At 41.0% G+C, this 27750-nt stretch overlaps 1 protein-coding gene across 1 annotated transcript in view; it reads left to right on the plus strand.

Moving 5' to 3' along the window:
* Nucleotides 1-27750, plus strand: part of SEMA3E (semaphorin 3E) — a 270516-nt gene that overhangs the window by 140391 nt on the left and 102375 nt on the right. The window contains exons 2-4 of the mRNA XM_073619549.1: nt 5786-5946; nt 10786-10845; nt 12090-12209. Of these exons, the coding sequence (XP_073475650.1) occupies nt 5786-5946; nt 10786-10845; nt 12090-12209 (341 nt within the window). The remainder of the gene's footprint in view (nt 1-5785; nt 5947-10785; nt 10846-12089; nt 12210-27750) is intronic.

Below are 27750 nucleotides of genomic sequence, written 5' to 3' on the forward strand. Positions count from 1 at the left end.
TTGCAGTCATTTTGTAAGTCTCATTCCTGTGATGGATCTTTTTTATTGTACAAGACAGAGAATGCTGAAATTCACTCTATGGCTTAGCTTTGCAGTTTCTGTAGTGATAGTATAAAGGGGAATGGAGGGTAATGAACCCTTTAACTATGGCATGGCTACTTTGGTACTGAAGTTGTAGAAACTGTAAAAGGTATTATGCTACTCAAACCATAAACTTGTACACATAATTTGGTTATTTGGTTGAATTCAACATTTAAATTTACCTAGACAAAACCAGCACTAATTTTCTCACTGATTTGCATGTTTGAAATGCTCGATTCAGTACAAGGGAATATTCTGTCATTTAGATCTGCCTGTCTGATGGATAACTGGGACTGGGATGGAGTCACAATTATGTTGCTGCAATTCTATTGTAGGTACAGTATCTGTGATAAAATTTCAAGCGGAATAAGACTCACCCTAAACCGAATTGAGACATTTACCTATAAACACATGAATGTTTAAATTTAAAGCAAAAAACTTGCTAAATCTCAGGCAAAGCAAAATACATGGCTGAAACACATAGACATTAATTGTTTTACCTGCCATTTTACCTGCAATTACAGGGATTTGTAATAGTGTTTAACTAGTCCTGCAATACGGACACTACTTGCGAACATTACAGTCAGATTCTTGACCTTTCTCGAAGGCCACACTTCAGTTAAAATGTACCTCTAGCATAAACTTTGTTTTCAGTTTTTGCTGGGAAGGGTATGTCTTCTGTCGTGTATTTCTGTTTTTTGACACTTCCCTGAAAATGTTCTTCTCCCATCCTATCCCCCTGATCACATTGTCACCTAGGCAAAAAGGTAATGTATAATGCCCTAAGAGAACTCAGACCTTGAATCTCAAAACTGCATAATTCCCCCTAAAAAACCATGGTAGCAGCATAACCACAACTCATCCCAACTGTGCACCAATGAAGAGCAGCTTTGCATTGTGTGATTGTTAGGCAGAAAAGTGGTTCTAAAGTGTAAGACCCCATACACACTATTAGATTTTCTGCAGATTTTTGTCTTCAGACTTACCAAAATCATGTAGTGCAAGTGCCTGCCTGATTGCATACAAATTTAAACTCTTATGCCGCGTACACACGGTCGGACTTTTCACCTGCAAAAGTCCGACGGACGCCGCCGGACCAAGTCCGGCGGACAATCCGACCGTGTGTGGTCTCCATCGGACTTCCGACGGACCGTTTCGGGCGGAAATCCGACGTACTTTAGATTTGAAGCCTGCTTCAAATCTTTACGTCGTACCTCCGCCGGACTCAGTTCCTGACGGAAAGCCCGTTCGTCTGTATGCTAGTCCGAAGGACCAGATACGACGGAGGAGCAGGTTACTGCATCTCGCGCTCGCTGCAATAGGAAAAACTAATTTTCCCATTGCGGCGAGCGCGGGGGGCATCCCAGGCCCTTAGGTCTGGTATGGAACTTTAAGGAGAACCCCCTACGCCGAAAAACCGGCGTGGGGGTCCCCCCAAAATCCATACCAGACCCCGATCCGAGCACGCAGCCCGGCCGGTCAGGAAAGGGGGTGGGGACGAGCGAGCGCCCCCCCCTCCTGAACCGTACCAGGCCGCATGCCCTCAACATGGGGGGGTGCTTTGGGGGAGGGGGCGCCTTGCGGTGCCCCCCCACCACAAAGCACCTTGTCCCCATGTTGATGAGGACAAGGGCCTCTTCCCGACAACCCTGGCCGTTGGTTGTCGGGGTCTGCAGGCGGGGGGCTTATCGGAATCCGGGAGCCCCCTATAATAAGAGGGCCCCCAGATCCCGGCCCCCCCACCCTATGTGAATGAGTATGGGGTACATGGTACCCCTACCCATTCACCTAGGTAAAAAGTGTCAATAATAAAACACAACACAGGTTTTTAAAATAATTTATTAAACAGCTCCGGGGGGGGGTCTTCTTCCGTCTTCGGGGGTCCCTCTGGTTCATCTTCTCCCGGCGTCCGGTTGGTTCTTCTCCGCTCTCCGGCCTCTTCTCCCGGTGTCCCAGGTCTTCGGCCGGCCCCTCCGCTGTCTTCAGGTAGCTCTATTGCCAGCGGAGGTCCGGACGTCTGGGCTTCTTGGCTTCTTGGCTTCTTGTGTTCTCTTCTCTTCTCTTCCCCCAGATGTTGACACGACGCTCTCTCCGGCTGGACTGGTCTCTGAGGGCTGCGTTGTGACTTATATAGGCGGAGACCCCGCCCCCATATGATGTCACAGTCCCTGGGCATGCTGGGACTGTGACCTTTTAGGGGGCGTGGTCGACCACGCCCCCTAAAACGTCGCAGTCCCAGCATGCCCAGGGACTGTGACATCATATGGGGGCGGGGTCTCCGCCTATATAAGTCACAACGCAGCCCTCAGAGACCAGTCCAGCCGGAGAGAGCGTCGTGTCAACATCTGGGGGAAGAGAAGAGAAGAGAACACAAGAAGCCAAGAAGCCAAGAAGCCCAGACGTCCGGACCTCCGCTGGCAATAGAGCTACCTGAAGACAGCGGAGGGGCCGGCCGAAGACCTGGGACACCGGGAGAAGAGGCCGGAGAGCGGAGAAGAACCAACCGGACGCCGGGAGAAGATGAACCAGAGGGACCCCCGAAGACGGAAGAAGACCCCCCCCGGAGCTGTTTAATAAATTATTTTAAAAACCTGTGTTGTGTTTTATTATTGACACTTTTTACCTAGGTGAATGGGTAGGGGTACCATGTACCCCATACTCATTCACATAGGGTGGGGGGGCCGGGATCTGGGGGCCCTCTTATTATAGGGGGCTCCCGGATTCCGATAAGCCCCCCGCCCGCAGACCCCGACAACCAACGGCCAGGGTTGTCGGGAAGAGGCCCTTGTCCTCGTCAACATGGGGACAAGGTGCTTTGGGGGTGGGGGGGCACCGCAAGGCGCCCCCTCCCCCAAAGCACCCCCCCATGTTGAGGGCATGCGGCCTGGTACGGTTCAGGAGGGGGGGGCGCTCGCTCGTCCCCACCCCCTTTCCTGACCGGCCGGGCTGCGTGCTCGGATCGGGGTCTGGTATGGATTTTGGGGGGACCCCCACGCCGGTTTTTCGGCGTAGGGGGTTCCCCTTAAAGTTCCATACCAGACCTAAGGGCCTGCGACGGGGCTCGCAAGGTTTCAATCTCGCCAAAAAAAGCGGCGAGATTGAATTCCTTTTCTAGTCCCGTCGTACCCAAGTCACGTTCAAAATGAACGGACTTGTCCGTGTGTGGGAAAGTCCGTTCATTCTGAAAGTCCGGCGGAAGTCCGTCGGGAAGACCGGATTCCGGAAAGTCCGGCCGTGTGTAGGCAAGTCCGGCCGTTCAGAAAGTCCGGCGGAAGTCTGGCGGCAAGTACGTCGGACCTAGCTTTCTAGAAAGTCCGACCGTGTGTATGCGGCATTAAGGTTTAACCTCATATTATATGGTTTTGTTAAATCTGAAGACAAAAATCTGCAGAAAATCTAATAGTGTGTATGGGGTTTAAGAGTTTTTTTTTACCCCCCTTCATGACCAGGCCATTTTATGCGATACGGCACTGCTTTATTTTAACTGACAATTGTTCGGTTGTACAATCCTGTACCCAAATAAAATTGATGTAATTTTTTTCCCCACAAATAGAGATTTCTTTTGGTGGTATTTGACCACATCTGCGTTTTTTTATTTTTTGGGCTATAAACAAAAAAAGACCTCCAATAAAAAAATTGAAAAAAATCAAATTTCTACATCAATTTAGTCCAATATGTACTCTGCTACATATTTTTGGTAAAAAAAATCTCAATAAGCATATATTGATAGGTTTGCGCAAAAGTTATAGTGTCTACAAACTGTGGCATATTTTTATATATATTTTTTATTTTTAATTTTTTTACTAGTAATAGTGGTGATCAGTGACTTATAGTGGAAGTGTGGACACTTTTTGTAGAACAGTGATCTGTGCTAAAAAATATGCACTGTCATTGTACTAATGACACTAGCTGGAAAGGGGTTAACATCAGGGGCGATCAAAGGGTTAACTGTGTGCTTGGCTGGTGTTTTCTTACTGTGGGGGAGGTGCAACTACTAGGGGAAGGCATGGATCCATGTTTCTGCTTTGCAAGAACACAGGATATGTGCCTTCTGTACTGACAGAACCACAATCTGCCTTGTTTACATAAGCAAAGCGCCATTCTCCCTCTGTACCAAAGGATCGGCGGCTGCCATCAGACATCGATTCTGCAGTTACCCGCCGATCAGCTCTCGCTGTATATAATCATAGCAGGAGTGTGCTACTGGTGGCACGCATGCGCACACCAGACCCGAACGTGTTGGATCTCGTACTAGGTACATGCTCCGGCTCATCTGTGCCACTTTGCCACCGTATATCTAAGTTATAGGGTCAGCAAGTGGTTCAGGTAAAAAAAACTCCTCAATAACTGTTCCCTCCACCCAGACTAATCATGTACCTGAGCCCTGTCAGTGATCCAGTGCTGTCCCAGCTGCAGGTCTTCTCCCTTCACTTCCTAGTCTCACAGCAAACTCAGGCAGCAGTGGAAGCTATAGGCTCCTGGTGATGGCAGTCAAATCCTGTAGGGGGAACAGGGGCGTTGCTGTGTGTGTCTATAGATCCACACAGCCTGGCTTGGGGGTGCACCCACATGAGTGCTATAGGGTCAACTGAAAGAAGAAGGAGCAGATATTGCCAGCAGAGGACCCCAAAAGAGGAGGTAAGCAACTACTCTGTACAATACTATTGCACAGAGCAGGTAAGTATACTATCTTTTTTATTTTATTAAAAAAATGAGTGTTACAGCACTTTTCACACTTTTCCCTGCTCTTGGGCCCTAGAACAGATACATGGGCTTCTGTGGCTGTAGTTACATCCTTGGGTGCCACACGTGTTCAATATGATGCTGCATTTGTCCCCTGCTGGCTCTGCTGATTGCTGAGTTCTCCCCCTCCACTCTGTGCAGGGAGCTGGGAATGTCAGTCAGGGCTAAGTGAAGCGCTGGTCTGTAGAAGGGGCAGGAGGGGCTGGCTAAGGCTCTCTGTGGATCACTAAGAGGCTGAACCAGGTGCTGGTCCAGGCTGCTGGGTGGATCCTGACCTAGGATCGTGGGATCTTTTCAAAGCCTGGACCAGGTCAGTGATATCAGCCAACAGCAGATTTAAGCTCGCTGTCAGCTGAAAACGGGTCACAGGAGTGCAGAACGAACTACATTCATGTGATCCATAGGAGAAGTATAGCCAAAAAAAGCTATGCCTATACTTCTCCTGTGACACATATCCAAAGCAAAAAGAATACACTTAATTGGTAAGTGTTTAAAAAAACAGTGGTTTACTTTGCTTTGCTTTGATTTTCCTGTGTGTACCAGCATTGTCTATTTTTAGAATCTCACAAAAAAGGACAAAAGCTTAAAATAGTAGATGGACCACATGGCCTTTATGTGTTATCATATTCTAGTAATACACCTATAACATTTATAGATATTATAATATAATATTAAAAATGCATAATTATTCTCTGAAATATCTACATATATTATTTGAAAAATCTGCATTGTTTGTAGAGTTCCTTTTGGATTTCTGTGTCAGCCATTACCCTAGAAATTGTAAAAGGCTTACTTTTTTGTATACTTAAAAATGTATACCAATTTGTTGTATGTTTTTGCTTAGATTATCAAATGAATTTTAAATATTATTTAAAACATTCAATTGAAACCACGATGCACATATTTACTGACTCATTATAAATGTAAAAATAATTTATTCTTACTATGGTTTATATTTCAGAGCTTTTGGATTTAAACAGAACATCAGTCTTTCAAAGCCCCCATGGTGTTCTTGACCTTTGTACTATGTATTTGGATGAATATCAAGAAAGACTGTATGTGGGAGGGAAAGATTTTGTATATTCTCTCAGCTTGGAAAACATCAGTGAAAAAAATAAAGAGGTAATAATAAAATATTTTTTCTGTGTTGTACTTTTTGGCTTCTTGTTCAAATAATCAATGATTATATCTAATATTGAACAATTTTCCTATTTACAAGTGATTAGCTATATAAGTAAAGCCAAAACTGTTACATTACATTTTTTATCAAGGCTTTAACAGTGTTATACAATTGTGATTATGAATGTGCATTTGGCCACGGAACATTCAGTAACTACCGTATCTCCATGTTTCTGTGGACATAAACAACATATTTTTTTTTTGCAAAAGTTAATATAAAAAAAACTTGGGGTTTTCCATTATTCTTTAGGAAAGTATTAAAGCTATGTGTTGACATAAGTTGTTTTATGGATGTGGCTTTGTAAAGGATTTAATTTTTCATGGCACCTAGTTTTGAATATCCAATGAGGTCTAAAATTGGCAACTCCCACTGTCCTGCATAAGACTTACTGCAAAGCATCAGGCATGTATTTGCTAAAACTGTAAAGCCCCTTTTAGGAAAATAGTGCTGCTTTATGTTAGACTACAGTAATGGTAGTAGAGTAGTTACATTCTATTTAATATGGTGGAAACATTAAACATTTTATTTACTCTTCTTTACTAATGGCTATTTGTTTCTGCCCTCAGGAGGCCAAAATATAAGTAGGTAGGTTTCCCTGACACTGTTGCTGCAAGCTATGTGATCTTTTTTCCTGACTCATAACTGCTCCCCATACACTAAATGGTGCAAGAGCACATGCCTTACAGTATAAATGCTAGTTCCACAAGGGAGTTTACTAAGTCAGCCATGACTGTATATGTGTGGATGTAGAGTCGATTGAGAAATAAATGACAGATTTACTGTTTGTGGAAAATAAGTCTGAACTTGTCAACCAGAATTATATCAGCAAAAGCACGAATTTGCCTTACTCTAGATTTTTCTGAGATAATCACCTCTCCAACAGAGTGTTGTGCTTGAGGTTTAAGTTGATAATATAAAGGAAAAAATGTGTTTTCAGCTTAATCTTAGATGATCCAGGGGCTTTCCCCCAGCAGAGAATTATAATAAATCTCTTTAAAAATCTAATTTTTTGGCAGACTACAAATATGAAGTGAGTCTCAAGTCTTTCATACTCCATGAAAACTTTATTATATAGAATAATGTCAAGGTGCATAAGTTTATTATGGCAATTATATATGAGTTTGTTTGACATGTATACACAGCTAGAGTATTATTCCAGTGCAACATATCCAAAACAGATTATTATTACTAATAACCCAAGTGTGTTTTGGGCTTTGGCGTCCAAAGTCAGTTCTATTTGTGTTATGTTTTCAGTTATTCATTTGCAGCCAGATCAATCTCAATAAAACTTTGATCTTCATTTTCTGGCTTCTTTTGCTTCCCATGTTGGCAGAAACAGGACAATCCCCTTGTGAATTGTACAGTTGCCAATTGTAAGATCATACATTTATTGTTTACATTTCATGTTACATAAATATAGGGTGTAAGGGTTGACAGCAGTAGGTGACTCAAATGCAAAAGTATTAGTTGTATCTAGGATTTCATTTTAGCATTGAAAATCATGCAACAAACTTATAGTTAAATTTGCCTGTAGATCTTTAGGAGGAAGATCTTTGTCAGGAGAATGTCCACATTTCTCCAAATACACTATTCTAAGTACATGTTTTAATGAAATATAAGTTTTATACCAGTTAAAAAACCTAGTCATGCATATTGCTGCTGGTGTATGAATATGATGCCTTGGAAAATATCTTGGTGACCAATACTTCCAGCCTATGTTATTTCTGCTGTGAAGTATTATAAATGATACAAAGTTTCTTTGGGCAACAATAAACAATAACACCTTTCACAATGGAGCCCCTTTATGAAGAATGTAAAGTGACCTTGATTGTTTGACAGCATTTAGGTTGTGGCTATATACTTGTTATATACCTTTTGAAAATCCTTCTTTCTAGACATACTGTCCTTTAATAACTTTCAGTGGAGTTATAGATGATATGTTAATAATCATATTAGCTAGTAGTATTTTTTAAAAGTAAATTCAGGGATTAGTTGGTCTTTTTTAAATACCTAACTGCTGAGCAGTGCAAACCCTATAAACTATACCTTGCTATTCTATGCCAACCATCTTCAGCAATTGTTCATGGAGGTATTATATATGAAAAGAAACCAACATCTATTTTGTAGATAGATTTTTTCCATTTAAAAATTACTATACCCCCCCTCCCCCATAACAGCATACTAAATCATACATCATACCAAATCTGACATAACTACTTCTTTTCACAAAAGAAGTGCTCGGTCTGGCTTTTCTGGCAGGTGAATTTCAGGAGTAGTCAGAGGCAGGCAAGGTCAATAGCAGCTGATCAGACACAAGAGCAGATAACAGGTTACACAGGGAATGCTGTAGACCAAACAGCATTAATCATGTACAGCAGCTCTGTTTAAATAGTCCATTTGGTGCCAGCATCAGTGAAAGGTGCACAAGCACACAATTTCAAGCATAAACACATCCACGTGTATATATGGCTATGTGCTGACCTGTGCCTGCTCACAGATAACTGAACTGATGCACCATTTTGAGTGTGGGCATGCTCTTCCTGAAACAATTAGCCTTTTTTTTCAATTTTACTTTTCCCATGTCAAACTTTTATAAATTGGATAAATCCCAAGCAAGATGGCAAAAGAAAAATTACCCTTAACCTAATTTAGCATCATGTACAGTACCAAGACATATAGTCACATCATTAACTATACTTAAATGGTAGAGATTACAGAGGTAGAATAAGAATGTATTTTACAGCTGTAAATGTATATCAATATGTGCTGACCAGTACAACCATTGTTTAAATGGTTGTTTTGCAGCCATATTTGTCCTTTAACATCAGAGAGGTGATAGAGAGAATTAAAAAGCGTACCATGGCTTACATAGATAGTCTTTCAAACACTTTGGTTTTCCTTCCTGTAGAATTGGGTAATGCATTCTCTCCTGTACAAAAAAGCAAAACAAAAAAAGTATACTCCTTGTTAGCATGCTCAATTGGTTACCAGTTGGGCCCATTCTTTGTTTTTGTTTCACATATGTAGTCCCCTTTCCCAAGCAGTAGTTTGCCAACAGAAATAGCATTTCAGTCTCTATACACTACAGCATTATAAAAAGATATTCAGGCAAACTTAATCTCTCTGTGTTGCATTTCTATGAACAGGATGCCTTATGGGCCATACAAATAACAGTGAGTTGTTACAGATGCAGCTAACAGAGGTCTATCATTGTGGGCAGTGACAAAAGGAACCATTGCATGCCACGGAGGGAAGATGTGTTTGACCCATCTGACCAGTCAAGTGTCAGCAGCAGCTGAAAAGCAGTAAAGCAGTGGAACTTCAAAACATGGATCATTGGAAAGGATTGAAGCTGGTTATCTGTCATAAATATTATTAGAAACCTTGTTATAGTTTAAGAGCCCCACGTAAAATAACTAACTACAGTGCTGTAGAAGTAACATTGCAGTGCACAACACAAGACTAATATTATTGCTGGACAAGTGCTACATCCAAGGTAACATTAACCAAATAAAACTATTATGTTAAGAGTGATTTTTATTTATTGTAGAGTTGCAATATTTCCAACTATGCCTCCAAAATCTGGACAAATTATTGTTTATTTCTTATCCCTAGAAGTCTTACTTAACCACCATTCATTACATATTAATCATTCACCATTTTTATACACAGTAACCTGATAATATAAAACTATTTTAATTATGATATTACATTTCATACATAATATAATAATTCACATCAGCTTATAATTTAAGATTATTATTTCAATGTTGCCAAAGTAAGAAAATGAGTGAAAACCAGATAATTTAAATGTTATAACACTGTTGCACCATTTCAGTTTTTTTTTTAATCCAGATATTTCTAATGGCACAAACCAAACCAACAAAGTCAAGTCAAATTTGACTTCATGAGCATACACTACTGTACATTTGTTTTACATTCATGTTAATTACTGCATTGGGCTCCACTTATTACTAGGAAATCACTGAGTTTATTTTGTCACAAGATATTGTTTCAATATGGGAAAGCCCTATTCAGAGTCCATGTGTGTGATAAACGAGTCTAGGGTTGTTATCTACAGTTTATAGAGGCTAATGCACTTATTATCAAATACCACTCTAAATAATCGTAGTGTTTAAATCCATGTACTTTATAGAAATAATTATCAATCTTTTTTCTCAAAGCCATTTTGTAACATTTTCCTGATGTAGATACAGCTACTTTATATATATAGTTTCAAAAGCTATTAGAATATGTTTAAGTTTAAGAAAACTGGTCATTCCAGTGTTTCTAATCCTCCCTTGTGTGGAGGCTGCAGGGATTAGGTCTTATGATAGATGACTCTGGCGCGATGCCCTTACCAGTCAAGGTGTGGTTCGTGTTAACTTAACCTGGCTTGCCTGGAAGCAATGTAAAATAATATGCAACATAAACAACATTAATCTGCTTTTTAGCATTTGAACAGCCAGATTGTTTCCTAATTCTAATGTCAAATGCTTTCAATTGCCTAATAAAACAAAATAAAACATAAACATGCTGACCACAATAATAAAAGGAATTTGTGGAAAAATAATTTACAATAATGACAATCAAATCTTTTATAGATATTATTCATGAAACATCATAATATAATATTACAATATGCCGAACTACAGGTATTTTTTAAGCCATTGTTAACAAGTGTAGGTTACTTTTTCTAGCTCCCATGGTTGTTATTATAATACATATATAAGAATAGACTAATATACTTTTGCTCAAATACACTTGTGATTTGTCTTTAGATACACTGGCCCAGTACAGACCAACAAGTTGAAGACTGCTACAGAAAAGGGAGGGAACAGGTAAATCTATACATCAAAACTGCTACTATGGAGTTTGTTTTTTAACTATTGTATTTTAAAGCACTTGCATATGTGTAACATACTTAAAGCTCAGTTTTGACAAGATATCATTAAAGTTGAACTTTAGGCACCAAAAATGTTACCTTAATATATTCCTTATCAGTCACATGGGTTCCAAATCTGCTTTTTATGTGCACTACTTGCTTTTAAGACCCCTTTCACACTGGAGGCATTTTCCAGATGCTTTAGCGCTAAAAATAGCGCCTGTAAAGCGCCTGAAAAAAGCCTCAGCTGCAATCCCAGTGTGAAATCCAGAGTGCTTTCACACTGGGGTGCTGCACAGGCAGGGCGTCACAAAAAGTCCAACAAGCAGCTTCTTTGCAGTGCTGTAGGAGCAGCGCCACCGAACCGTCGGTTCGGCATTTTGTGGGTGGTTTTAACCCTTTTTGGCCATTAGGGGGGTTAAAACCACCCTGCTAGATGCCGAATAGCATTCTAAAATGACAGTAAAGCACCGCTAAAAATAGAGGTGCTTTACCGCCAACGCCCGGGCGCTTTCAGTGTGAAAGGGCTCTTAAACTCAGACAACACCTTATAAAAGTAACATATGTGCTACCTGTGCAGAGAGTAGATCTGTGAGAGGGACCCAGTAGGTTCACCCACTATAGACTGTCTGCAGAAAACTAGAGTGGGCATTCAAGACCAGCCATCCTTCACAAGGAGAGAGAGCAACAGAAACACCTGCAGAGAGGCAAAGTACAGGAGTTGTTGAAAGTTGTATTACTGCATAGCTATGAAAAATAGAGACAATGGATACCAAAATTAATTTTAGAATATACTATATATGTGTCTTGTATTTATACAACATTTGTTTAGCACAGACTTCTGCTGTAAAATCAAAGGTCCAGGCAAAACTGCTGCCTAACATACCTGAACTGATTACTATTCACCAAACTAAAGACAGATGGTGTAGAAAGGACCTAGTACATTTAAAATAATCTCTCTGCATAACATATACATTAAATTAATGTAATAGTTGTAGCAGTATACAGGTATGTATGTCATTTATGTTATAGATATATAGAGTATATATATTGTATTATATAAGTCACATACTGTTATATAGGAAATATATGTCATAGGAATCGAGTGAGAGAGAGTATGAATGAATATGTGAATGCAACATAAATGCCTACAATTTAAATATACATACAATATAACTGTTCATTCTCCTTTATTTACAGAGTGAATGTGCAAATCTTATTCGCATTCTTCAGCACTATAATCGAACCCATCTTTTAGCTTGTGGCACTGGAGCATTTGATCCAGTTTGCATTTTCATAAGAGTTGGACTGCGGTCACAGGTATGTTCTTCTCATGCCTCAGGCATTTGCTTTTTAATCTTTGAATACCTATAAAATGGTTGTGTTTTTCTGCTGATGTCTTTATTATAGATTTGTGAGCTTGTAAAATGTGTCAGCTGAAATATTTTTCTTTACTCTTGATATCTACTCAAAGCTCAAAATAAATTTGTTTTACACCTGCCTTCAGTTACTGCATTGAAAAACATCATATTTACTGCAGTGCTCTAGTGTAACCAGTGTTGTAAAATCTCTTGGGCCCTCTATATACAGTACAGTATGTTCTATATTGATACTGTTTTTAAACAAATGGACCTATAATTCAAAGTGAGGTATAATTTAATCAAATAGGTCCTCTTAGGAAGGGAGAGAAGAAGTTTGAAACACTGCAGAAACCTACCTACTTACCAGCTGTAAAATGTAAGTTTAAGGCTGCACCAGATCCAGGTCATGTAGCCACATATGCACAAATGTTATCAGAAAGTAAATGGATATTCCACTGGTTTCAGCACCCAAAATGCACTGTAGCTGTAGGTCACATGAGCTCAAATATTGCATTGATTTCCTGTGACTAGGAACTAGGAGACCTGCTTTCCAGCAACAATGATATTACATTCAATGAAACATTGACACTTAAAGTTTGAATACATCATATAATAATCTACAGTAAATGTTTGGATCCACTTCAAGCTTAGTGACTGCGATGACTGAACACGGTCATGTTCCACTCTTGTGGTATAACATTCATCTAACTGCAACATGTTTCTAATTGTTAGGCTTATTATCTATAATAGGAGGTAAGGTCAGGTAACAAGTACTAGGTCATGGCATGATATTACACATTCTGAGGTTCAGCATAGAAAGGCAGATATTCCCTCCAAAATAGCAGGTGGTGATTTTCACCCAAGACTGCCCACTTCTTTTTGTATAATCACTCTATAAACTGAAGTGATGCACCTGCAGTTAATAAATGATTCCATCTTCTCACAAACCAGAATGTAATAAAAAATGAACTTTAGTTCACATAGAGATTTCTGAACAAAGTATAAAATCTTCTTGAGCAATATTAAGTACTCTCAATACCCTCAATGCTAATATTCACCAACCATTTTGCTGGTTTGGGACCTAAATCAGGAGCAGCATGATTATGGCCATCTTTTGGCTATAAAAAGTCACTCTAATGCCGTGTACACACGAGCGGACTTTCGACAGACTTAACTCCGAAGGACTTTTTGACGGACATTCGACAGAACGGACTTGCCTACACACGATCACACCAAAGTCCGACTGATTCGAACGTGATGACGTACGACCAGACTAGAATAAGGAAGTTCATAGCCAGTAGCCAATATTTGCCCTTGCGTCCCTTTTTGCCCGTCGGACTAGCATACAGACGAACGGATTTTTCGACCGGACTCAAGTCCGTCAGAAAGATTTGGAACATGTTCTATTTCTAAAGTCTGTCTGATTTTTCGACAGCAAAGGTCCGATGAAGCCCACACACGATTGAATTGTCCGGTGGATTCGTTCCATCGGACCTTTGCTGTTGAAAAGTCCGCTCATGTGTACACAGCATTAGACATGTAATACAGATTTATTGTGTGTGAGATAGAATAAATAATTGGAAATAGGTTTCTGCTGTTTAACTCCAGGAAATTACCATGCAGGATGATTAGGGGTGTTATATTTCAATAATAAAAAAGTTCAAGGGGGAAATTAATAAGGTCAGAGGTAAGGTATGAAACTGCAACTAGCCTTTATACCACCTTACCCCTAGATCAGAACTTAAAATTAGAACTATTACCACTATACATTGTGTTAATACACATGCCTTGATGCAAGGCATTATAATTAATTATGGCACACTGTGTTAAGGAAGATAATCCATTTAAAAAAAATGTACCAGCACAACTTAATGAAAAATTCACCCTAAATGCAAAACCCTTTTTTTAAATGTAGTGCAACACAGGTACATGATCCACTACTGCAATCGATTGTTGGGGGGATATCTAAAATTAATGGTACTACAGTGAACCAAAATCACAATGCATAATTGCTATTGGGACTTACGCACGGTGAGGATATCAAAGTACTAAACTAGCTTATTACTTTTTTTAATAATCAGTGGATGTATTCTTTATGATAAAAAACTAAAACAGTTTACAAAATTGTAAACTGGAAATGCACATACCAGCTATTATATCCACAGATGCAGTTGCAAGTAACCAAAGCATTGTTCCTGGAACGTGGAGAAAAAGTAAAACTAAACATTGCATTTGGCGTGGATATCCTCAAAGATGTTTTCTCTACAAGCCTTGTGAATTATTGTACAGTAGCTTGGAGCAATCCTGTGTCAAGTACATTGTTTTTGACAAGTCATAAATCAATTTTCTAGTAAAGGTGAAGAATGTGTGGGGCCACATGTAAATCATCATGCTATTCTTGACTGTCAGTTCTATATGACATCTGCAATGAGATTTAAAGCAGAACAAACTACATTGTCTTTTTTTACAGCTCATAGGTGTACAGTAACATTTAATACATTCATCTGGATACTGTAGCTCCCCCCAAAATATATAGGCCCAATACATCTGGTATGTGGGCTGGTACATGCCCTGCCATACTTAAATAAACCCTTATGTCTTGTAGCACCAGGCAGATGTCTTGAGAAAGTGAAGCTAAAATTATATTTTCTTTTTAATGTATGAACACAAAACTGACAGTAACTGAGCAGTTCTTTATTAATGATGCCCCAAAAGAGGTGTGGGAGTTAATGTAATGCAAATTAAATTAATATAATACAAAGGTTCAAATTAGATAAAATTAATTTTCTGTCTACGTCTGTCCTGTGCTGAGCATCATCTTCTTTCAAAGACCATGTCTAGAATAAAATTTGGGAGACCCTTATTTTATTACCGTAGAATTTCTAGATACACACTGCTTCCCAATAACTATTTCTAACAAATAATTGTAGTAACAGAACAATGGGAGATTTCATAAACATGGGATATTTCAATGGTCAGGTTCAAGCTGTTAAAATAATTGTCTCAATAATTCATTCAAAACCTTTGCAGTAACCTAAATTGATTGGCTCATTTAATCAGAATTTTAATGGTCACTATTTGGTGGCAATCTCTAGTAACTGCACATATTATTTATGTAGCTCCTCATACCACAAATGCATTGATTTTTAGCTGTAGGGATTCAAGCTTGCATGCTAAGAGCACCAAAGTGATGTTTATTAGAAAGGGGACATACTTTGTTTTTGTTTTAATGTTAACCACAAATAGCACAGTATACAAACCATGTGCTAACTGATTGTAAAAAGTGCAACTTATTTGCAGGTTTATAAAACATTTCCACATGCAATATAGTTTTGATAACACAAATGTAATGCAGCTCTTTGCATACATATACCTTATACATATACCATGTTTATTTTTGTAAAACCACACAAATTTGCTCATTTAAAATTTAAAATAGCATTTTGTCTGCCACATAGTTTGAAAAAGTAACAGCAGGGCGTTTCTTGAAAATATTTCAAGAATTACATCATTAAAACATTTTCTTGCTGCTTTTGGACACACTAACAGCTGCACTGCCAGGAAAACAGGAATGCTTGATATTATTTTAATTGGAGCCAAAGCCCTTAGTCAGCTTTAGACATTATATGTGTTTGCTTGCATACCTAATGTGTTTTCAGCATTAATTTAAAACAACGCTAAACAGTTTTTAAAGGACCCATTCAGTGTTGAAGCATGTCTGATATGATGTCAACCTGGTCGGCCTAACGTGCAAAGGCAATGAAGGCACCTGCAAAGCATTTTAGACTATAATATATAATGGACCTAATTAGATTAATAGTCCTAATAGAATGTAAAATGTCAGTTTAAATATTTCTTTAGAGCTAAAAGCCAGACACACTAGATGTTTTTTTGTAAGAAAAAAATATGTTACTGCTATGACAATTGTGTGCTTTTAAAGGTGCTGCCATACATTTGGTCTTATGTGATAAAGTCAAGTCTTGTAAAACATAGAACCTATAATTTTTATTTTCTATTAGTCTGAGGCAGTCAGAAAAATAGATGTATGCTATCGGGCAACACAGCTTACTTTGCATACTTAACAAGGGCCATTGTTTAGCTCTTCTACTTTTTTTTTTCATGAGGACCAGATTTTCACAGAAAGCGCTAGAAAAGACAAACATTTTTTTTAAATACATTTTAGTCAAAATGTTTTAACAATTAGGACAACCCAAAATGATTGCTAATATTTCTGTGCTTGTGCACAATGCAAGAATGCAAAAACTGGTGCGATAACAGAATAACACACAGATGGAATTCAGAAAGGATGTCATAGACACCCTTTAGAATTTCCATGTACATTCATCTATCAGTTATCTCCATGATCCAGTCCATACTGGACACTCCTTCCTCAGTGTGCTCCTTCCATCTCTGGCTGCTGTGTCCATCACACACAGGCACAAAGCTGAGGAGTTTTTCAGTAAGGGTGGATGAAGCCTGATGGGGAACTGATAGACTAGTTCCCCATCAGGTGTTGATTGACATGCCATTTGGGGCAGGGCCGAGCCGTGACTTTGTGTGTGAATGGATACACAGAGCAGCGGCTCAGCTCGGGTGCCCCCATAGCAAGCTGCTTGCTGTGGGGGCACCTGGCAGGAGGGAGGGGCCAGGAGTCCTGATGTGAGACCTGAGAAGAGGAGGTTCTGGGCTGCATTGTGCAAAACCATTGCACAGAGCAGGTAAGTATAACATATTTGTTTTTTTTCTTTTTTAAGTAAAAAATATAACGTTAATATCACTTTACAGAATTTCCTTGACAATGTCAATATAGTGTAGAATGCCTAATTTTCCTCACATACTTTAGTTTATTTTGTATCATTTATTATGTACAACACAATTTAGAACAGAGCAAATAAGCAAAATATAGTTTAGCAAAATCAGAACTATATTTAGAGATGTGGCTTTTCTAAGAGACAAGAAACTGCCATGCAAGACTATTATAATTCCAAAAACTGTTAAAAACTGCTCACATTTTACATAAGCATGCATGACAAGACATTTTGAGTGTTACACTATTTCCATGTAGGCTTAATATACTTGGGTGCTTGATGCAGTCTCTCTTTAAAGATTAAACTTTATGTCTGAGAAAAACCTCATTGTGTTATCTGCTCATATTCCTAATACAATGGTTCAGGCAAATAAAAACAAAATTCCTCTAGGAGGCATACAGTAATGCATATCAACCATATAACTAGTTAAGTAGAAGACCAATGCCACACAGGCCACAAACTGGGTTTTGTACTCATGGCATCTGTCTTTCATATTGTACATAATTAATTACAAATTCTGACATTTGTGTAAACACACTTGGCTGACTCTTTAACCACTTCAGCCCCGGAAGGATTTACCCCCTTAATGAACAGGCATTTTTTTTGCGATATGGCACTGCGCTGCTTTAACAGACAATTGCGCGGTGCGGTGTTTTACCCAAACAAAATTTATGTCCTTTTTTTCCCCACAAATAGAGTATTCTTTCTTTCTTTTGGTGGTATTTGATCACCTCTGTGCTATAAACAAAAAAGACTGACAGTTTCTTTCTGCGCTAATACTTATCCCCAAAAATTAAATATATATTTATAAAACTAATTTATTATTTAGTTTAGGCCAATATGTATTCTTTGACATATTTTTGGAAAACAAAAACGCAATAAGCGTATATTGATTGGTTTGCGCAAAAGTTATAGCATCTACAAAATAGGGAATAGATTTAGGGACTTTTAATTTTTTTTGATCTGTGATTTTTAGCAGGACGCTGACATTGCAGCAGACAAATCTGATCTGAAATTACACTTTTTAGGGACCAGTTACTTTATTACAGTGATCAGTGCTAACGAAATGCACTGATCAATGTATAAATGACACTAGCAGGGAAGGGGTTGACAATAGGGGGTGATAAAGGGGTTAACAGTGTTCCCTGGGTGTGTTCTAACTGTGTGGGGGATGGGCTTACATAGTCAGATCCCTGTTCTTCCTCTCTGTACTGTGATCGTGGGTGGCCAGTGGACATTGAGTCCACCAGACCCGTGGGTGTGCTCCTGCGGTGCGTTACAGCGCACATGTGCCTACCCTATCACATGCATGGACCAACCTACAGGTACGTCGGTTTACGAAGCCAAGGTGCCTTGCCGCAGTATATATGCGGAAGGTGGACAGCAAGTGGTTAAAAGGAATGAATAAGTACTTTATTTATTATGATCACGGCTGCAAAAAATATATTTTAAATGTTTTTAAACATAAAATACTTTTTTTAAATATTATGAATTCTCAGTTTCAAACAGCAAGTAGAATTGTTGAATTATTTTCAGACTAACTATATCTAATTCCCTGCAAAAAGTTTGTTTAAAATAAGCTGAAATAATGGCTGTAGCACTGATTGAACTAAAGTTTTCCAGCAAGTGCATTAGTGATCAATCAATCAGTAAATATACTGTTCTCTAACAGGACCGGCCATAGATAGAGTGAAATTCAGCCTATCCCTACTGAACCAGCTGAGTTTCAATCCATCTACTGTGTTCTTTTTTAACCACTTTGATACAGGGCACTTATACCCCCTTCCTGCCCAGACCAATTTTCAGCTTTCAGCGCTCTCAAACTTTGAATGACAATTACTCAGTCATGCAACACTGTACCCAAACAAATTTTTTATAATTTTTTCAAACAAATAGAGCTTTCTTTTGGTGGTATTTAATCACCACTGGGTTTTTTGTTTTTGCGATATAAGTAAAAAAAAGAGCAAAAATAAAAAAAATAAAAACACTTTTTTTTAGTTTCTATTATAACATTTTGCAAATAAGTAATTTTTACTCATAAATTTGGGACAAAATTTTTACTGCTACAAGTAAATAGTGTATAACACCTTGAACTCCTGCACTAAACAAGTGATTCTAATGCAGCGCCCTGCTCCTGTTGATCAGGCGCTTGCATGTAAATTTAGTGGGTATCTGTTCTGTACACAGTTCAGATTTAGTCTGTGGCTAAATTAGCTTCTGTTCCAGCATTGGCTGCGTTGCATGTAGTTCCACACTGTTGTCTGTAGGTGTCGTTGTCACCACAGACCAGTGTTGGAAGAGCAACAGGCTGGAGTGTATTGAGTGCTCTTCTTTCTTGGAAACAGCCTAGTGGGGATGGTCCACCACTGTGCATTCTGGGAGAGGGTACTTAAAGGGCAGACGCCATTTTCTTTGCGCTCTTACCTCCTGGCCCTCCTGGCCTAACGTATATGGTGACTTTTCTCCGGCCTCAGGACTACGTTGGCCTGAGGCTATGTGACTACAAGTAGGCACAGAAGCCTGTCTGGGGCCTACCACCACAGAGATGGTCCTTAGGCTGTCTTGCCTGTTAGGAAGAAGCCGAACCAAGCTGAGGAAATCCAGGCGAGGACCCTTGCTGGAGAGAGCCAGGATGAAGGCTGGTCTCACGGGAGGGCCTGGTAACTTACTTGGAGGACGCACTTATACCTAACTAACTTACAGCACAGTATTGCCGGGTCGGCTTAAAGGTTCTGGTACTGTATTTGCTGTTCATCTAATACTAAATCCTGTGGCAGAGGATCGTTCAACTACTTCTAAATCCTGTGGCAGAGGATTGTGCAACCATTTTGTTCTTCTAAAGTCTGTGGCAGAGGCTTTTCGTCCATGCGCTATTCCGGCTGCTATTTCAGTGAGAGAGACCTATCCGGGTGGGCAACATCTGGTGACTGAAGGTGTGTTTGTCTTCAGGATCTCAAATTCCTCAGTGATCTGCATAAGGTATCTGAACCCTCCTGCAACTCCCTTTCTACCTCTTTACTGCTACTTCCTAAAAAGTTTTGCAATAAAGAATTGGAAACATAACAAAGTGACTGGTTCGTACATTGGTGGGCGCCAGGGCTTTTTTTCTCAAACAATAGGTGCTGGAACTCAACCACGACCTCCCTCTACACACACCCTCCAAATCACATCAAATAGTGGGTGTGGTCAGTCAAATTTCACAAACAGTAGGAGGGTCTTAAAGGGGCATTAAATACCAGGATTGCATTACATACAGAGTGCAGAGCTGTCATTTGTAAACACAGAAACCAGACTTCTGTGTTTACAAGTGATTGTGGTGAGCAGGCACCAAAGGGTCTGAGCCAGAGGTGGTGGAACTGAGTTCCACCAAGTTCCCCCTGAAAAAAAGCCCTGGTGGGCGCAAGGCCTAATATAGACTCTAAGTCCCATGTCTGGTGGAAATACATGTAAGGGGGTGACGGCAAAGACCCAAATAAATCAGCCGCTCCTTCGGGGGTAAGCGCTACACTAAAAAGAATAATTAGTGATAAAAATAAAATTAAATACAAATATAAGTGATTACTAATGTTCAAGGTTGCTGCTCTCAAAATGCATGTGCCTTTAAAAAATGTAAATAAGATAAGAGCGCTACCATATACTATACTAATACATCACCAAATAAATCATAAAAACTCATATCAAATGTAAACTAACAATATATAAAGTCCATAAATTCCAGTGAACAAATAAATTAATATATAAATTTCACGTGAATCCAAAGAGGTTTTTCCAGTGCAACTTCAACTTAATCAGATATGCAGTATAAAATGCCAAGTGCCAATACAAACAGTGCAAAATTTGTGCTTCCCTCTGTGTGCCCTCTCACTCACCAGAGATCCAGGACTCCCATAACAGAAGTTGAATGCACTTTGAGAGGGTGGTTGGGCTTAGTAGTCCCACTGGCTGTATCACTGCGGCTTGCGTTGTCCTCACTGAGCCATCAGAAATCCCGGAATCCCATTGAGAAGTGTGCAAACGTTATGAGGACTGCCGGGCTCTGTGGTCCCACAGGCTGTGACTCCAGCTACAAAAGGTGTTGTCCTCAACGAACCTCCAGGGATGGGTATAAATGGCAAAGGAAGCTATATAGCATAATTCTGTATATTGTAATATTTTATTTATTTTTTTATTTATTTCAGGTACTTATATAGCGCCGTCAATTTACGTAGTGCTTTACATATAGATTGTACATTCACATCAGTCCCTACCCTCAAGGAGCTTACAATCTAAGGTCCCTAACTCACATTCATACATACTAGGGACAATTTAGACAGGATCCAATTAACCTACCAGCATGTCTTTGGAGTATGGGAGGAAACCCACGCAGGCACAGGGAGAACATGCAAACTCCAGGCAGGTAGTGTCATAATTGGGATTTGAACCAGTGACCCTTCTTACTGCTAGGCGAAAGTGCTACCCACTACACCACTGTGCCGCCCACAAATTGGGGGTTATTTAGCTCAAGTGTAGCACCCGCTAGCAAGAACAGTCCACGCAAATGGTTCCTTTTCGGGGCTTGTTGGCCCATTTTTATTAAAGAAAATCAAAGTTCAGAAATGAAAACATGTGGTTTCCCTCACAGGGGGTTTTGACTGCCAGCAACAAATAAAAGGATATTAAGCCTCCTGGCTTACACATGCAGCATTGCAAACAAAGATCCTGAGCCACCTGGCTCTCTTCAGCAGCAGATGCACCACTGCTCAGGCTCCCACACGGAGCTCTCCTGACTACTGTTAGCGACCTCAGACTTGGGTCTCTGGCTTTTACAGTACAGACCTGCACTTTCTGGCTTTTCCAGTGCACACCTGCACTCTCTGACTTCTCCGGTGAGTCTCAAATCCCGGACCTAGGACTGGGGATTTCATCCCACCTGGATCTCTAAGAAATCCCCAGGCTCCAGGTCCCAAAGCAGACTTTACTATTTACTATTTACTATTACTAAATAATGAGGAAACTGAAAAGCCAGTTTCCTCTCAAACAAGCAAATACCCTGGAGCCCCTCAACCTGCCTAATTGGGAATCCTGGACCCATACACTGGTGGGGTACCACACTACCACATATCCCCCCCTTGTTTCGACCCAGAGGGTGGAACACACCAGTACAACCTCCTCACTTTGGCATGACCATGCAAGCTACCAACCACATGGGCCAAATCTGGTCCCATCAGGTGATTTTCTCCATGTGCCCCTGCTACTCGGGCTCTACAAAGACACTCCCATGCCTTTTTATGAGTGTGCTTCCAAAAGCGCTGCCTTTCCATTTCCTTTGGGCCTACACTAGCCACCTTGCCAGTAGGGAGTTCACTAATCTTGGTAACTTTTTGAACATGAGACGGACATCTGAGCTTTAAGGGTCGGATATAGTTAAAGTCATAAAGTTATAAAATTTCCACTAGACCACCCCTTTTCTCTTTACTTAATTTAGAAGAAACCAAATTTTTAAACACTGGTTTAGTGATAAGTGGGGGCTCTCTCATTGGGGTGACACTGGTCCCTCTCTGCGCTCTATGTACCGGCTCCCTCTTACTGTCCAAACTTAGTGTCACTTGTTTCCTCGTGTACTTTGCATGCTTCATTTTGTCAGTTTCATCTAACATCCTCATATGACTGCAGCCTCATCCTAGTCTCCTTCTGAAGGACATCCTGACTGTCTTGACACTCTGAGGTTTTTAAGTTATGTGACACCTTGCTGCGCTTTGGGTCATTTCCCTCCAACCATTGTTTACCACAATCCTTCTCAGATCTTAGAAATTCCTTAAACTTCAGGAAATCTTCCCCAGAATTACCCTCCCGAAACTGTAGGGGGCCTAAATTCTGCTGTAGCCTTTACTTTTCTAAGTCAGTCACACCATTCATCTCCACACATTTTTTAGGATTCGCAGCAACTGCATCACCTTGACCATCAAGTCTGCCATTATTTTTTATTGTCACCCATGGTAACCAAACCATAAAAAATTGCCAATGCGTTGCATTTTTTATCATGGTCAGAAATATCAATGCATTTGTCATATTTCATTTCCCCCATGTTTGGCAGGGCAGTGTCTAAAGAGGAACTGCACCCAGCGGAGTGGTCGTCTAGGGCAGCTTCACTATACACCAACTCCACTGGCATGAGATCCTCTGCCATCAACTGTCCTGACCCCTGACTACCATAGCATAAAACAACATTTGGACCTGTGACTACAATCACTTCATTTATTGCTGTGCCATCTGGCACTTCCACCAACACTAGCTCATTTGGCATGGCATCAACCATTACCACCTCATTAGGCCCTTTGTAGATCACAGACATGACCTCTTCTGTGCGTTCGCCCTTACTTGGCGTTTCCATCTCTTGAGCAACATCTGCAGTAGCAAGTGCACCCTTGCATATACATTGCTCTGCAGGTCCTTCACCTGGCACCGCAGAAGTCATGTCTGCTCCACTCTTACCAACAGAGGCCTTTTCCAACAAAGCCAACAGGCTCTTTGCCCACCTGTCCCAGTCTGTTATCTCTGCGCTCCCAGAGGGACAGAGTGGCTCAGCAACAGACACATTGCACATGTGACTTTTGTTCAAACCAGACTGTTGTAACACATTTTTAACCAGAGCAGACTGCAATACCACACTCTCACCACCTTGCTCTGGTGGCCCTTTCAATAAATGCATAAATGCTTTCATACCTGTCACTGCCAGACTGCAATAATCCGTTTCCACCATGAGTGTTTTCAAACATTTCAGTTTTAGCATTTAACATCCTGTTATAGCCAGGTTCAGGTACTCTCTTATCCCTCAGAGTGGCACCATAGTTGTCCCAGGCAACCTCCAGCTCCAAAACGCAGAGCTCCCTGGGGGTTTCTAGGTACACCTCTGTGGCCTTCATCACAGTTGCTAGGGGAGATAGCACATCTTTAACCACATTCACAGCAATGTTTTTATCTCTAGTGAGCTGCACTATCCCATTAGCAACTGGACCATTCACTTTAGACAACACAATATTAGCAGTTTTACAAATCACATTGTCACATTCAAGTTTACCACTTGCCTCCCCACTGGACAGGGCACTGTAGTAAGGCAAGTCCTTTTCCACACAGACAGTGGATCTCCCATTTGGGGTCACCTCCACTCCAGTGTGCACAGCCACATAGTCAGGCTCCTTCATGCATTTACCAGAAACAGTCTTACCCATCACTGTAACAGGGGTTGCCATGTTCACTTGAGTACGTGGTCTATCCTTTGTTGCACTTTCACTGGCCAACTCTCCGTGGTGGCCATGGGATGAAATTACAGCAGCCTTTTATGTCTCCTTAGCACAACAGGTACTTCCTCACTGTTGCCAGGGGTGACTGTAAACATTTTTAAACAGGAACCTGGGCTTGCAGAAAAAGACTTTTGACCAGTAGCACTATCACCAGCTATGTTCCACAACCTGGGAAAAGAAAAGATTCCATGCCCTAGTTGACCACATTCCAGGCATGGTACATCTCTGCACATATCTTTAGTGGGACGCTGCTCCACATTTCCAATGTAGCTCCTCCTGCCAGGTTAACACTCGATCTCTCGTTGCTAAGGGAGATGGCACTCTTCCAGCTGTACTTTGCTGACTCTCCCAAATGCAGCGACTTTGCGCTCCATGAAGCATTGTTGCTTTCAACTTGCCATGATCCTCTGTTGGCAATATGTTTCTCACGTGGTCCACAGACACGACATCACCGCCGTTGATATGGGCAACCACATACCTCTTAAACTCCTGGTCAGCCTGTTGGTCACTCCTGGACCTCAAATCAGGCTTCCCAAACATTGTTGCAGACTTTTGTCTGGCCATGTCACCTTGTATTGGAGACTGAGACAATGGGCACTTGGAGACAACATGACCCCACTCTCTGCACCGCAAACAGCGCTCTTGCTTCATAGCCTTAACAGGGCTTCCCCAATTGCATCCTATTTCAAACTTAGGCCTCTGCACATTGATAGCTGGCCTGCTTGCACCAGTGTTGCTAGGGGCAACAGCATGCACTTCCCCTTTAACTGGAGTTGGTGAAGCAAAAAACAGTCTGCAATACTCGCCGGCAGGCTCAAACCCTTGCTTCATCTTCGCAGTCACTCCACAACACTTTTGTGCAGTCCAGTAACAAAATGGAGCACTGTCACTTTAAAGCACATTGCTTTTCTCTTCATACAAGCTTTCCTCACCTGCACACACAGATTGTGCTGTCTCATGCACACAAACACAGTTCATAAAACAGATGAACTTACTTTTTTTTCCAGGAATCTCTAGGTCTGCCCGCATCTGAGCACCACTTGTAATATTGGGGGTTATTTAGATCAAGTGTAGCACCCGCTAGCGAGAACAGTCCACACAAATGGTTCCTTTTCAGGGCTTGTTGGCCCACTTTCATTAAAGAAAATCAAAGTTCAGAAATAAAAACAATATGGTTTCCCTCACAGGGGCTTGGCACCGCCAGCAACAAATAAAAGGATATTCAGCCTCCTGGCTTACACATGCAGCATTGCAAACAAAGATCCTGAGCCACCTGGCTCTCTTCAGCAGCAGACGCACCACTGCTCAGGCTCCCACACGGAGCTCTCCTGACTACTGTCAGCGACCTCAGACTCGGGTCTCTGGCTTTTACAGTGCAGACCTGCACTTTCTGGCTTCTCCAGTGCACACCTGCACTCTCTGACTTCTCCCTTGCACGCCTAGACTCCTGGGGACACCTGAACAATCAATGTGTCGGTGAGTCTCAAATCCCAGACCTAGGACTGGGGATTTCATCCCACCCGAATCTCTAAGATAGCCCCGGGATCCAGGTTCCAAAGCGGACTTTACTAAATAATGTGGAAACGGAAAAGCCAGTTTCCTCTCAAACAAGCAAATACCCTGGAACCCCTAAACCTGCCTGATTGAGACTCCTGGACCCATACACTGGAGGGGTACCACACTACTACAATATGTATTGTATAAAATCAAAAATTCCAGGTAATCCACTCATATTAAAACATTAAAAACGATGCAAAACTGGAACCAGAAGTGGCCGGCTGGAAATTACGTCACCACCTGTGGTTTTGTCCCACCCATGGTTCGTTTTCAAAGGATCTTTACATATCTTTGGTAAAAGTAACCCAAATTAGTGTATATTGTTTGGTCTATTTATAGAGTCTACAAACTATGGTAAAAACCATTAGAAATTGATTACACCTGATCACATCTGGTGTACTGATGGCCTGTCTCATTTCTTGAGGCCCTAAAATGTCAGGACAGTACAAATACCCCCAAATGACCCCTTTCTGGAAAATAGACAGTCTGAGGTATTTAGTAAGAGGTATGGTGAGTTTTTTGAAGTTGTAATTTTTTTCCCACAATTCTTGGGAAAATTAAGAAATTCTTATTTTTTTTTTTTTTTACACAAAATTGTCATAATAACAAGTTATTTCTCACACACAGCATATGCATACTTCCAATTACAATCCAAAATACATCCTGCTACTCCTCCTAAGTATGGCGAGACCTCATATGTGAGACTTTTTCACAGCCTGGCCACATACAGAGGCCCAACATGCAGGGAGCACCATCAGGCGTTCTAGGAGCATAAATTACACATCTTATTTCATTCCTACCTATCACATTTTTTAAGGCTGTGGAACACCAGGACAGTGGAATTACCCACAAAATGACCCCATTTTGGAAAGCAAACATCCCGAGGTATATTCTTTGATGCCTGATGAGTCTTTTGACCATGTCATTTTTTTCCAAAAGTTTTTGGAAAATGTGGAAAGAGAATGAAAATGTATTTTTTTTACACAAAGTTGTCAATTTATAAGATTTATCTAACACATAGCGTGTACATAACAAAAATTACACCCCAAAATATGTTTTGCTACTCATCCTGAGTATGGTCATACCACATGTGTGAGACTTTTACACAGCCAGGCCACATAGAGAGGCCCAACATGAAAAGAGCACCATCAGGCGTTCTAGGAGCATAAATTACACATTTAGTTTCCTGACAACCTATCACACTTTTGAAGGTCCTGGAGCACCAGGACAGTGGAAACACCCGCAAAATGACCCCATTTTGAAAAGCAAACACCCCAACGTATATTCTATGAGGCATGGGCTGGTGACAGGTACTCAGGTACTCTGATGAGCTGGTGACAGGTACTCGGGTACTCTGATGGGCTGGTGACAGGTACTCGGGTACTCTGATGGGCTGGTGACAGGTACTCTGATGGGCTGTTGGCAGGTACTCTGATGGGCTGGTGACAGATACTCTGATGCTGGTGACAGGTACTCAGGGGCTGGTGACAGGTACTCTGATGCTGGTGACAGGTACTCTGATGAGCTGCGACAGGTACTCTAATGCTGGTGACGGGTACTCTGATGCAGGTGACAGGTACTCTGATGCTGGTGACAGGCACTCTGGGGTTGGTGACAGGTACTCTGATGCTGGTGACAGGTACTCTGATGCAGGTGACAGGTACTCTAAAGCTGGTGACAGGTACTCTGGGGTTGGTGACAGGTACTCTGATGCTGGTGACAGGTACTCTGATGCAGGTGACAGGTACTCTAAAGCTGGTGACAGGTACTCTGGGGTTGGTGACAGGTAGTCTGCTGCTGATGACAGGTACTCTGATGGGCTGTGACAGGTACTCTGGGGCTGGTGACAGGTACT

This window comes from Aquarana catesbeiana, linkage group LG03 (assembly GCF_042186555.1).
Source record: "Aquarana catesbeiana isolate 2022-GZ linkage group LG03, ASM4218655v1, whole genome shotgun sequence".
NCBI lineage: Eukaryota > Metazoa > Chordata > Amphibia > Anura > Ranidae > Aquarana > Aquarana catesbeiana.